General features: G+C 35.6%; 1 protein-coding gene across 1 annotated transcript in view; it reads right to left on the reverse strand.

The window, feature by feature from the left end:
- The window catches only part of LOC118279255 (anoctamin-8-like), a 43,060-nt gene that overhangs the window by 20,052 nt on the left and 8,184 nt on the right, over window positions 1–14,824 (reverse strand). Inside the window, 4 exon segments of the mRNA XM_050698476.1 lie at window positions 988–1,104; window positions 2,252–2,390; window positions 10,577–10,682; window positions 12,973–13,102. Of these exon segments, the coding sequence (XP_050554433.1) occupies window positions 988–1,104; window positions 2,252–2,390; window positions 10,577–10,682; window positions 12,973–13,102 (492 nt within the window).

A 14,824-nucleotide genomic window follows, 5' to 3' on the forward strand; every position in this document is an offset into this window, starting at 1 on the left:
TATAGATTGTATAAATAAATTTTGTGTCATTGCAAACTTAACAAGTACAACACACAGTATTTTAATGCAGGCATGGCAAACTTATGTAAAAATCATCATCACCTCACAGGCCTCTTCTAACAAAGAGGTTTGAGCATTAATCACCACGCTTGCTCAATGCGGGCTGGCGATTTCAAACTTGTAAGTAAAGTCAGTTAAGCCTTTCCTGCTCACAATGTCTTGATCCTCTTTAGTGCTGTCTAAATAATCGGTTAGACCAAGATTACTAACACATTATTTCAACTTAAAACTACGGTAAAATAGGGTTCCGTTTTTTGCCATTTGGCTACGGAACCCTAAAAAGGAATAAAAATTAATTTAAGACTAAAATAAATAAAAATATGTAAATTCAAATTCAATCTATAAAATAATTATATAAATTAAAATAAATCTTAGCAAGTACATACTATACTCGGTTAAAATTAGATTGGTACTTGCTGATGGTAGGTTTCGAACATTTCATAAACACGACATTTCATGCGCCTACCAAATAAGTTTGAGCACGCAGTTACATAAATTGGATTGCTATCGGCCTGTGTATCACACCATATTTTACACTACGTTGTTTCTATATACATACAATTGGTTGCTAAGCTTTTTCCGAATGGTCGCAGAAGTAACTTTTATACATCTTTAGATGCAACGCAAAGAGAAGTAATCCTTACCTTGAAGTATTCTTATTGGCACTTCATTACTTTTAAAGTAAAATTGTGTGTTTAATCATTAGTATATCGTATACACATTTTATCGTTAAAAGTTACCCTTAATAAAATGTGTCACCAATCTGGTCGCTATGTGTCCGTCTAGGGCGCCCTCTACCGACGGCCCCATTCAAATCCGCCTTGTATATTTCTGTCGTAAATCTGCTTATTAATTATCTCTGCCTACACCCATAGGAGACAGGCGTGAGGTAATGTATGTATGTATGTATTCATCAGTATAACTTACCAATAGGTTGTGGCGAGAACAGCGTCTTCACCCATTTCTTCCTAAGGTTCTCCAGAGCGTTCCTCTCGTGAAGCGGGAACATACTCGCTACCACTCCTCTGCTTACACATGCTGGCACTGTACACAAACAATACATCTTTTATTTCTTGAAGAGATTTGACCTTATGTGGATCCTAGTGTAACAGGTTTACAAGATTCAGAAGGTTTATAGTTCTATTCTATTCTATTTTATTTTATTTTTGTTAATGACAAGTAGTCCCGATGTCGACTATTCTGCAAATGTCGAAAGTAAATCAAAACTTAGCAAGAGTGACAGAATTACAGTAATATAACAACTGATGTGTTTCTTAAATTCTTTGATTATATAATATACTTCTTGTCAAGAATTCAGAGTTGATACTATGGAGACACATAGAAAGTGACAAATGACAGAAAACGCACTTAGACGATCGAAGAACAAATCAACTGATGACGAGTTTTCATTCTCAAGTAAGTAGTAAGCATCATAATTTTCTATAATAGCTATCTCATAAAGTTTTTGTATAAAATTCAAATCAAAACAACAACAATACCCTACTAGAATCGAGCCTGTCCTTTCCAAAGTTCACACACTCCAAGTATAAGAGAGAGTGACCTTCCCTCTCTCATAGACTTGAGCTAACCAGTTCAAGGTGAGAGGTTCAATCGTACTCTATTGTGTACACAGACTATTATGAATGTTCGCTACGATTTATGGGCTTACAAGTTCCATATTTTTTGTTTAAGATTTACGATCTGCGTGTTACTGTTATTAAAGGTTTACAATTGTTATTTATTACTTTTCCATTACATTGAAAAAGAGAATCTGTAAAAAAAATCTTTGACAGAAAAAGTAATGAAAATATACTGTATAGCTGATCCTTTCTGTCACATGAACTTATGAAATATGTTACAGACGAGCCCTTGGAAAGAGCAAAAAGAAAGAGTAGGAACACTTACTTTGTGGTTTCGACTTAATTTGTGGTTGCAAGTGCGACTGCCGGGCAAGGGGTCTCGGGTTCGATTATTCCGGAGGTTCGGTATTTCGAAAATTTCTAAGTAGTAGCACGGAGACTAAAATATGCCCGATATATGGCAATAGGCTCACCACCTATTACATGGGACTTACAACATAAATTGTGAAAAGTGGATGTACATTGTACAGTAGCATTACGTGCCATAATGTAGGTACATCTATCCCTTGCTGCCTAACCCTTCGTGGATAAAGGATATAAAAAAAGCTTACCAATACTCTGTCCAGGTCGCAAAGTGAGGGCTGGTTCCAGTGCATGCTCGTCGCCCGGCTCCGCACGAGCTGACTCCAACGCATGCTTCACTAGAGCACCCCGCTCCTGAGAGTTTAGTAATTCTGCTGCTGAAGAACCCTGGAAAATAAATCAACCTATTTGAGAGAAGGGATCAGGTAAGATGCTGCAAATAATTGTAATTTTTCATTTTAGCTTATGGTCATCCGGAGCTGCGAATAACGTAGCAGGTTACCAGGGCTCCAGCTCAGAGCAGGAGGAGGAACGGGGTGATTTTTAGTATTACAGTCTGACACCCCCTCGTCAGTAAGAGTCGGACACTCTCTCTCCAAGGCTGCAGAAGTTATTAAATGATTTTGCCCTCTCAAAAAAAGCTTCTGGCCATCCGCTGCTAAATATAGGTCTCAGTCCTAGGCAAGCTGAATACTTTATCTTAATAGAATTGACAATAACGAAGTTACGTAATCGTATTATGATCACTACTTGGGATACTTAATTCGAACAGTCGTACGTGAGAATTTTCCAATTTATAAAAACGTCTCATATTTATCATCTAAACAACAGTTCAATAACAATTTTACCGAACCAAGATTTTCGTTTCGGTTAACGCATATTCATAGAGTTTAGATTAATGAAGATAAACCCAGATCATTGTAAAAAGATTCTTCAAACTTCATCCTTATCAGCCAGTTCCTATTCCCTGTTGTATGCCTCTCTAATAGAACGCCATTAATTTTAATCTTCAGCTCTTGTTCACCTACAAAACCCATTCTCAATATCTCCATAATTCACCCTCAAAATCTCCAAATGCTAAGTTAAAACAGACGGAATATTTGTATAAACAATTAGCAATTAAAATTCGCGAGAACTTCGCCAGTAGTTATAACAAGCGGGAGATAGTTACTCGTAAATTTCGACTTTAAGCTTTAAGTTTTATGTATGACGTTTTAAACTTGAGTGTTTTCATATCTTTGTGAACCAACTTCTGCTTGCTGAGTTCTGTGCTGTTTTAATTAGGTTTGTTTAAGCGATTCTATTTAACGCGAAGCTTACTGCTTGTATCCATGCGCCCGATAAGGATTTTACCATGTCCTTTTTATGTTTTTAGTCCCATTGGACAAGCCTATTGATAAAAATTGCAGACTTCACCGTTTGAAACCGAAAACTCAATTACCCTTTGATCGCGATGGGACTCGGAGGTCGCATCTCTTACTTCGCAGTGGCATTTGACAACGAATCGGCTGTTTTTTTGTCATTGAAATCACAGTTAGGACAAAAAATAAACAAAGAACTTGCTTGCAAAAACTTTTTTGCTCATAGAAAAACACTAAAACCGTTTTATCTCCATCCGCATAGCTGCAGGAAACATTTCATTGAATCAATATATCCGCTGCTCTTACGTAAGCTCATACCGAAAGTACTAGGCAGTTCATTAAAGCCAGGAGTAGATATCCATAAAATACGAGTATCTACGGCCTACGAATAAACACAAACAATGCGTGCAATCGATAGGAAGCCGTATAATATGCGTGTCAGATACTGTTTTTCTGTGTATACCATAAATATTTCATTGCTAATATTGATTGGCGTCGATATGACGTGGCAGTTTTGCAGTGAATAGCAAATTATGGTATCTGTTTTGTGTAGGTATTCGTGCACGCTTCGCTAGGGTTGGTAAAGAACAATAACACAGATATTAGTTGGTAATGGTTTCGGTTTAGTTCCATTATCATAGGTGAAGCTATTACTGAACAATGGGATCAATTTTCAACGCCGTATTATTACTGAAAATTATCAATCCGACTAAGCGATCGAATCAGTAACCTCTAGCTAGGCATTAATTCAAATATGTACGTACTTGAAAATAGGCAGACAATATTGTCTCCTCACAGAAAACCGCTTTGAAACAACGCTTGCATTACGTCCCGTTGTGTGAGTGAGATTATTGATGGCCCAATTACCCACCTTCCCAATCCCCGATTCCCCAAGAACCATTAAATTCCTAACCCCCAAAAGACTAGCAACGCACTTGTTACACCTCTGGTGTATCAGGTGTCCCAGGGCGGCGGCGATTGCTTACCATCTGTCACACAGATGACAAAAATACAAAAACATTTCTCAACACCTAGGAATACACCTTAAAACCTGCTAACCACGTAACGATAAGTAATCTCTCATCCTGTACAAGGTTACACACATATCGGTAATATTTTTTATCTTGTTTAAGAAAATATTACCTCAGCGTTCCCAGACTTATTGCTACATCTATTTAGCTAAAAGGAACTGGCCTGGTCATAAAATATATCTTGTACTGCGGTATCTAATCGTTTTAGCAGATAAATGTAAGAACACACATTTTATTGAACACGGTCCGTGTTTTTTCTAGATATTTTGAGGCCCTACATTTCTATCTAAAAGAGTTTCGAGAGGAAAGAAAATATACTGGTCTATTGATTTTTGGTCCCTTAGTTTATTTTGGCTTTTTGGCAAAGGTTTTGGGTTTCTTTTAACTTCAGCGGAATATAAACCCTCCATTTCCCAAGCTCAGCTTCCATCTTGAGTTTGTTGACAAATGTTGGAATGCAAGAATGACCCTCATTCTGAAATCTTTTAATCTGTCACGAAGACACTATCTTTCTAGCGCACATTTTTCCAAGATCCACTTTATCATGAAGTCAACGTTGCATTTGAAACAGACGTGGCCAGCTCTTTTTCGTTTAAGTTAAGTATAAAAACATAGTCTTCTTTAGAAACATTGCACTGAATGCAAATTTAGAATTTTCTACCCTAGACAAACTGGACATAAGTTTAACGTAACTCTAGTAAGCAATAACTCTAGGCCATTTATCACTAGTTGCTAATTGCAATACAATAATTATTTTAAGATGTACAGTATAACAGTTTTTTTTTTCAACTCATGTATGGTCTCAAGCTCAGCTATCTTGCTTTCAACGATACTAACATCAAGATAATGAAACTTTTACACTACCTGACACTATATTTCTTTGCAAATCGGATAAACGTATCACCAAAACAACTTTAAATAGAACTTGGAAGCAATCTGGAAATTCCGTAACAGCTCTAACAATTTGTGTTACATAACTTAGCCAAAAATCTATAGAGAAGGAGGTCACGAAGTCAGGTTAGGAAGGTAGCGACGTAACAGCTGTTCACTCTGATCCTAGCCATTGTAGACGGGGCATTGGCCGCGTACAAGATACTGCAGTGCTGAACCGACCTATGAATACTGAATACAAGATTTCGCTTGTTTAGGAACGAAATCTCTATTTATTTTTGCGTAATGCTCCTGAATTTTAAGGAACAAATGAAGTCGCTTAGCTAATTCCGAATTACGTAGTGCGTACTTGTGTAGCATCTAAAGTCAAAAAGGCAGATTTATTTCTTCCATTGTCAAATACATTGTAGTCAGGCAAAGCCAGTATTGTAGTCAGATAAAGACATTTATTTCTCCCGCGCGTGTAACGTTCCTAAGTGCCATAGCGTGTTTCCAAAGAAATAAAAAATATAAGATGCAAATGAACTGTTTATGATTTATTTTTGTATTGTAGGTTACCATTTACAGGCACTTTAGAATAGTCAAAGCAGTCAGTTGTAAAACTGTAGTATTATTATTATTTGCACAAACATAAATTCTGCATGATTTCACTGAAGTTAAAAGGCGACGTCGACTCGTCAATCAAACTGAAGGCTTTATGTTCAACAATTTGATCGACCACAAAACCACGAAGCGAATACACTTCAATTTCCACCATACTCAAAAAGAAAATCGATGGAGCATCGTGGGTCTTCCAATCACGTAAAAACTTTATGGTTATTGGACCAAACGAATCGGGGAACGTAAAAAGCAGTACCTATTTCATAAAATCTTAAGCAACATTTTTGAGATTGAAATTTATTCGATCATCGAATAACGTAATTAATTTAAGGACGAGCCCACTTAATTGGTGTGAGAGGAATAACAAGCTGTTTTCCGTCAGTCTAAAATTACTTGGGCTCTGTGTACATTTATAATCTTGAGTGAAAACGAAGTGGAATCCTGTTACTTCGGCTTAAGCCTTGCAATGACTGAACTAATGAATTTTCACTAGCCTATGTGCTGACATAGTACTAACTATAGGATTTGCGTGTCCGTTAAATCAACCAAAATATAATAATTAAAACCTTGTCACAAATCATGCGGAAGCCGTGTATGAATATCTATTTTTACGCAGCTAACAGGAAAAAATATTTGACGCAAAATTAGCTGTCAACGTTAATAATTTGCTGAAATACAAAAGTTCATTAGATAAATTGTTTTATACAACATCTTATTAGAACCTAGCCGGTTAATTAATCATCTGCGAAATATTATCTATGTTATAATGAATTAATACGTCAGCTAAGATTATCAGGATGACAGCTATTCATTACTTAATGTATGTATAACGATCTTAAGTTTACAAATCATTGAGCTGCTGACTATCTGAGCTGCGGACTACCTAGCGGGTTTACCGGGGCTCCGGCTCGAAATGCAGGAGTAGGAACAGGGTGGTTTTTAGTCAGTAAGAGTCCGACACTCCTCTCGCCTCGCTCAAGGCGGGAGAAGTGGATGGATGATTTTCCCCCATAAAGAAAAGTTTACATCACTGTTTTTACGCTTAATATGAAGACTTCAGTTACTTTCCGCCTTTAAAGCGAACTTGCCACATGCAAATCATGACACTATTACTCCATTTATTAACTTTGAAAAGTTCAATGACATTGCCTCTATTGTGTTTACTCTATTTAAGTCTCGTGCTCTAAAGTAACATTGGAGACGGTATAAAAAGTAAACACTAAAGTTTAACAAACAGTGGCGCCACTAGCGCTTTTAGTCTTGTGTATACTTTTCAAATAGCTTTACACGTTTGCATACTGCTTTGCCAATAACTGTTTTTGTATGAGGTCCATAATTTTGTATAAATGTCTCCAGAGACCACCAAACTAGGAAGATAAAGCTTGACATCATATTAGCTGTAAATATTAAAATGGAAGCATAGCCAATAGGTTCTTGGTTTGAGTCCAACATTTTCAGCTATCACAGTAAATTTTCATGAAGGTATTCGTTTATTAATCACACACATGGGAAGCCTCGATGAGGTTAGCAAATATTTTATCAACGTTCGTGTTTTACCGTCCCATTTTCATTTACATACCGTATACATTTTCGCTTAGGTATTGGTGTTGCAATGTTTTACGGTATTTTCGATAAAACATGTGAATCAATCAGTTTAATGGCCTGCTGCTTATAAGCGTGTCACTTCGTATCGCAGATACGTTTATTGCTAGGTATTTTGTTATACGCTTCTTATTCTAAAGCCAATAATTAAGAAACTCCAACAAAAAATTCAATTAAATTCAGTATTGGCTATAACTCAAATTGAACTACTTTCATTATTCTCATGAAAATATTCCAATCATTCGAACTCATTCAAGCAAGTTTTAGATCAAAAAACGAACAAAAAATTAAAATTGCTCATCTTTTACGAAAACACGAACTTATCACGTTACTTCTGGTCCAAGTCCCCAAGGACCAGAATTTTCGACATACCATTTAGTTTCTGACAGATAAGAAAACAGCTTCAGCTGCGTCGTCTGGTGTTTGTTTTTATGATCGCTATTCGTCACTTGGGGAGGTTTCGTATGTTGCTCTCTGCCTTGTTATGATATTGCGGCAAAGACGAGGATTTATAGAAGGCTTTTATTAAAGAAAATATTTTTATTTCTAACACTAAGACGGAATATGGCTGAGGACCTAAACGACTTTATCTGAGTATAGTACCATCAGAAATTGGTTTCATTCCCATTTCATACATCTCATCATTCTTTTTCTATGAAATAGGAGAGAAAGGAGCAAACTGATCACTTGATGGTAAGCCATAGCCCATTTACGCTCGCAACACCAGTAGATCACAAGTACATTATTGACTCTTATCTATACATATAATAAAATCGTAGAAAAGTGCTGTCTGTACATTGAAAATAAAAATAAAAAAAATAGCAGGGGTTATTGTTATGTCGATGTCGAACCCAAAAATGTAATTAACTTTTTTTTTGTCTGTTTGTCTGTTTGTCTGTTTGTCTGTTTGTCTGTTCGTCTGTGCGCGCTAATCTCAGAAACGGCTGATCCGAGTTGGATGCGGTTTTCACGAATATATTGTGGGATGCTTAAATTTACATTTAGTGTTTGTTTCATGTCAATCGGTTCATAAATAAAAAAGTTATGTCAAATTAAAGAATCACGTCGAACATTCTATGCTTATACCATTAATCTCCGCAACTATTTGACGGATTTGGTTGAAATTTGGTACAGATATAGTTTAGAACCTTAGAAAGCACATAGATATATTTTTATTTCAAAAATCAAAAAATAAAAATAAGAAATAAATTATTTATAAATAATTCTATGTCGATCGTTACACGACTTCGGTTCATGTTATTGTTTTAATTTATCGAAAAAAAGTAAATAAATAGTAAAAAGGTATGAAAAAAATAATATCAATATAATAAAACATTTAGTACAAAGAAAATGCTCTAACGGAGTATAGATAATTCTATGTCGATCGTTACACGACTTCGGTTCATGTTATTGTTTTAATTCATCGAAAAAAAGTAAATAAATAGTAAAAAGGTATGAAAAAAATAATATCAATATAATTAAACTTTTAGTACAAAGAAAATGCCCGAACGGAGTATAAATAAATATAATCCAAGTTGTCTTTATCCTCGATAGATGGCGTTGGGATCGAAATAGATCGCGCTATGGTTTCGTTACATTCATTTGGTTGGGTATCGGCCGAGCGCTTCGGTACTATCGTAGAAAAAGTGTATTATCAGTCGTATGATTATTTGTCTGTAGTGGTCCTGCTGTTTCGTATATTCTAAATTGGTTTCGTTGTATTTGTCAATTAATAAGTTTATTTGTTGGGTTTTCCTGGTTTTTTGGTTAAACTATTTAACGTAGGTTTAGTTTGATATCGATTATTAGTAGTTACTGTAGTTAGTTTTTTTAATAAAATTGTAAGTCTAATTTTTTTTTAATTAGATTAGATTTAAGTCGTTTCTTTTAAATTATTTAGTTTAAGCTTGGTTATTATAGCATAGAGAATAGGTTGTAATATAGTTTCTTTTTTAATTGTTATAAATTCGTAATTCGTAGCTTTCTTTAGTTTTAAGTTAGTTTAAGTCCGTTTTTAAACTATTTTTTCAATGCCCTAAGTGAGTATACATCTATTAAATTCAAACGCAGAGCTCATTATGTTGATTTTTGAAGAGTTCCCTGGAATATCTTCCACATCTCATTTTTGAAGAGATCCCGCGAGATCGGGAACTATGTGGTTAAAACCAAAAATTTGCCGGAAGTCACTATTCCACGCGAACGAAGTCGCGGGCAAAAGCTAGTTTATAATAATTATCGTGATTACATACTAAAATAACTAAGAATCACGGTTTACGTAAGTAAATATTTGAAGACAAAGCTCTACTAGTTTCCGGGTTACAGAGGGACTCTTTATCACGAACTAGCTTGCGCAGACGCGGCGATGTCCCATATCCTCCAGTTTACGCTAGTAAACCGTGATTTTTGATTAATACATTACCGGCCTTTTAAAAAGGAATACACCCTTTTCTTAAATATTAAGTGCTAAAATCCTAAAGTTCACACTCTTACGAGAAATGCTTGCAACACAAAACTTCACCTAAAGATCGTCACATCGTTGTTGGATACATTAGAATGCTCGCTAAGGAGCGCAGACCCATTACTTCGAGTATCGCACGCTGTGACAATAGGCCGGGGAACACATTACGATGCAGAAGTGGGCATTAAGAGCCGACGAGTATTCTCCACACCCATATCATTTTAAATATGGATTTTTACAGCTTTTAATGGCAGTTGTTTTGGTTTAAAATGGTTTGTACCTGAAAAGGTATCATTAAAGGGTCATTTTGTTTCATTGGTAACGTGGAGATATCATGTTAAAGCGTCTAGTCTCCAGGAAGTTACAAATAATATCTCTTTCTTATAAATTTTATAATTTCAAGGGTACGGGTATAATACAAGGCTAACTCACGTAACTGTTTTACGAGAAACCGCGGTGGCGGCGATTGCGACAATCGCCGAAATGCTGCTCATGAATGTGAGCCATTAGCATGGCTTGAAACTAGTTGAGTTTCTCATTAAACAGTTACGTGAGTAAGCCGATAACATAATAATTAAAAGAATATTCCTCTCACAAGTATGACCTTGAATTCATTTAGTGATAACTTACCTTTTGAAAACAATGCATATCCCGCACTGTGAACTCCTTGTAACCGCCTCCGAATTCTGGCTTCAGCTGCTTGGGGAGATGCATTTCTTCCGCGGTTTGAAGAAGGCTAAGGAGGACAAAACAAAACGAATTTAAAGTACATATTACCTCGTCAGTTCACATTTAAAACATATAGTTCCATTTACTTGAATCATCTTGATTGCGATTGGTCAGCGTCCAAAAAATTATAGATTTCTTTTGGTGCAAATAAATTCACGAAAAACACGATTTTCGATCAAGTCCCAGAAAAAAGGTTATTCGATTCCAAACTAAATTTCAGTCATCACAAAAACGTAACGGACAATATAATCGTGACATAATTAAAACCGACACAAACAGGTGAATCATGCGATGACTTCATTTTAAACTGTTATTGAATGATCTGGTACACGAGTAGCTTTAATATTATCATTGTAGATCGCATAATGACTCGATAAAGACAAAACTGATCTTCCGTAGGCTGTTTGGTTTTCGGTAGTACCACATAGCCAGTTAAAAGCCTTAAAAGATAAAAGGGAATTCGTGGATGGTAAATCTAACTGGTAAATATAAAAGACGAGAGGATATTTCAAATAGAGCGGCGTATTAATGCGAAACTAGGCAACACATTTTTAATTAGATAACAGACAACAACAATTAGTTACTTCTTTTGCAAAGGCTCCATAAAAAGAAATAAGTAGAGAAAATTAAACAAAATTTTTGCACTCGTTAAAACTTTTAAAACCATTCCGCTGTGACCTTGAGACATTTAGAGCCGTTTTTTTAACGAGACCCGCTGTTTATTTTAGAAGTTTGTTGCCAGAATATTTTATTTATCTAGACACACGGCAGTGTGTCCGCCAAGTTCGAGCAAAAAACCGACACACCGGCCGTGGGTTATATTACACGAACCATTTCGGGCCAAGTTCGACCCACCTATAACTCAAAATCTATTTTATCTACACATATGAAATTTCTAGTATCTGTCGAGATCTACTTACTTATCTAAAATACAAAATTTCATTAATGTACCTATTGTAGGTCTTGAGATATTGACGTCAGAAAATCGCTATTTTTACTATACACTCACTGACTGACTGACTCACTCACTCATCAAAAACCTAGACCACTTCCAATGGTCGTATTGACTTGAAATTTGGCATGGAGGTAGGTCTTTAGGTCAAGGTAAAGGAAAAAATCTGAAAATGGCCAAGTGTGAGTCGGTTTTAAAAATAATGAAGGTGTAAATTCATACCCCTAAGGAACTAAAACAAAAAGTTTATCTATATCTTCCAATGGTCGTACCGACCTAAAATTCGTTACGAAGGTTTGTATTTAGTCAAAGTAAAGTAAAATAAGAAAAAAGAAAATAAACCTTACAAAAATAAATGAAATCCCACCCAAAACATAAATGTGAAAGGCTGCCAAGTTCGATAATATTGGAATGCTTCGCCTATAAAAGAAGTGAGATCTAAATAAGTACCAAGTTCCATACACAGACCTCAGTTAAAAATGATATAACTTGGCAAGTTTTAATAGAAAATTATATACTTGACTCATTGCGTTTAGTAGGTTTATAACAAAGTGTGTGAAAACTTGCCAACTTGTTATATCATTTTTAACTGAGGTCTGTGTATGGAACTTGGTACTTATTCAGATCTCACTTCTTTTATAGGCGAAGCATTCCAATATTATCGAACTTGGCAGCCTTTCACATTTATGTTTTGGGTGGGATTAGACTTAGCTTTCCAGGCCAACCATATATACTTAATTTACTGCGTTCCATAATGGTAATTTCAGCGTTTAAAATTTTTAGATCCTAAAACAGTCCAATTTGGGTAAAAAATTGCTCTATTTTCGGACGCCCATTCATCTAAAACTTACTAGAATTTTCGGCAGCAAAACTTTTTTTTATTAAAACGGTACTTAAATTACGTAATAGTACCTAATTCGAGATTTCATTCCGATTCTAGTATAAAAACTACGAAGATAAAGGACCAATTTATTTTATCACACGCAAATCTGACTATTCAATCTGTTACGTTAGAAAATAAGAATCGACATTTATTACAGTGTTAACTTAGGCCTTTTTCTACTAAGAAAGAATTTATTCACATCGGATGATTACAATCGGCAATTTGTCAAGAAACATGGACAAATATGGCCCTTGAAACAATTCTTTCTTGTTACCAAGACCTGTGTTTATTTTGGTCACATTTTGGGTCATTTGGGATAGAATAGACAGCTAGACAGATGGTCGTAATAATGCCGTGAAACTGTGATGGATTTAGGAATCATTAGACATAGGTATACATGTAATCTGTTAATTGTGTATTGTACTGTTTGTAAACACCAAATAAAAAGAAAATATCACTCACACATCATCATCAGCAGTTATGTAGAACGCAGAACACTGAGAGGACGCATGTTGCCGCACGCAGACTCGCAAACGCGGTCTACTACCACGCAGCTTCTGCAGTAGCCATAACAACATACTGTCTGGGAGACCTGTTGAAGATTACGTTAATAAATTACGTGAATAAAATAAAAGGTTTCAAAGACAAGATGTAGATAAAAATTCTTAGGATTAACTATAATTCAGTCAACATGTTTTTATGGTATCCCGTATACCATACGGACATACGGATCTCCTGATGGTAAGCGATCAGCGTCGCCCATGGGCACCCGCAACACCAGAGGAGTAAAAGTGCGGTTGCCGGCCTTTTAAAAAGGAATACGTTCTTTTCTTGAAGATCGTATTGGTTCGGACATACCGCCGACGACAGCATGGATATCATATAAATTAGTGTTGATTTGTTATCTGTCAATATTGGCATTTGTACAGCCCTATATAGGTAGTATCTATTCTAGCAATCGCAATAAGTAAAACATTATAGTTTATAGACCGACAAGATGTCGTGATGAGCAAGTAGGACACGCGAAACGATTTAATCTGCCCGTCGAAAATGGTCCTTCGAAACGGAAATAGACAGTAGATTATGACTCGGGTTTATAGTTCGATAGAATATTAAATGCATTAGAAATATTGGAACGTACATTTTGCTGAATATGAAATTGTTTTCGTCCGTGTTCTTCTCTGAAATCCTCCATGAAACTTAAAGAAACTTTACACACTTTGGGCTAGACAGGGGATCCCCATCTTGTTTACAATCAAAAACCATCTGACTCACACGCAGACGAAAATTCGGAAGTTCGGATACAATTTGGCGGAAATTAGGTACGCGATTTATTCGTCTACGTTCCGAATCTTTATTTTTCTCGATTCGATTCGTTGGCTTGTCGCCAGTTTCCGCTTTACATCAGGGATCGAGTTGAGCTCTCATTAACAAGTTCATGACCAGCCCGTTCATCCGTTACGTCGGTTGTTCCTTTAAGTAAACTGTATTTGGCATCGAGCCAACGCATTTGTGACGAGTAAAGATTATCGTAATTGTGTTGTATTAAGTTAATCGAGTTCTGATAGTGTGATGATCAGGAAGATTTTAGAGGAAATATTGACCAAACATTATTCGAATATTTTCGATCATTCATTTATTTCTTAAACTTGTTTGTTACATTTTTAAATATTAAATTAAAAAGAAAAAAATAAAACATTTAAAAATATAAAAAGCAGTAGCCCATCATTAGGTTTTGCACCATTTTGAATTCGTTGTTTAGGTACTCACTCTTTGCCAAAATATCTTCTGTAAAATCCTATGTAAGATAATTTTAACGAAGGTACATTAAACAGGGCAAGGCACATAACATTCTTCCCTCGGCTTTGTAAAATTAAAATATTTTAACGTAAACGGAGCAAACACAGGTCGCCTAAGTAAACCATTAAAGCCTTTAATAAAGGCAACCTCCACCTTACATTTTAAAGCTCTGACGTGAAAATTGTATGTACCAAGTTACGCTCGCAGTTAACACGAACATTTCTACATAGAATGGTATACATCAGACAAAATGTAAAGGCTTGCGAATACCAAGTCTGGAGTCACGCCAAAACTTTTATACCGACTAGAGTAAAAATATCCCAGCCAACTTGGTATCTAAACTAACATTTGTTTTAAACATGAAATGAAGCCATTTCTGGACACATTTCAAAGCAAACAATGCTCATGGGAAACAGTTACGAACTTTTTTAAACTAAAGGAGACAGTTATGAAATTCTTCTTTGAACATTTTTGTGAATATAATATTGCTATGTTAGAATTACCTAATAGATCC

The sequence above is a fragment of the Spodoptera frugiperda genome, chromosome 14, assembly GCF_023101765.2.
Source record: "Spodoptera frugiperda isolate SF20-4 chromosome 14, AGI-APGP_CSIRO_Sfru_2.0, whole genome shotgun sequence".
Lineage (NCBI taxonomy): Eukaryota > Metazoa > Arthropoda > Insecta > Lepidoptera > Noctuidae > Spodoptera > Spodoptera frugiperda.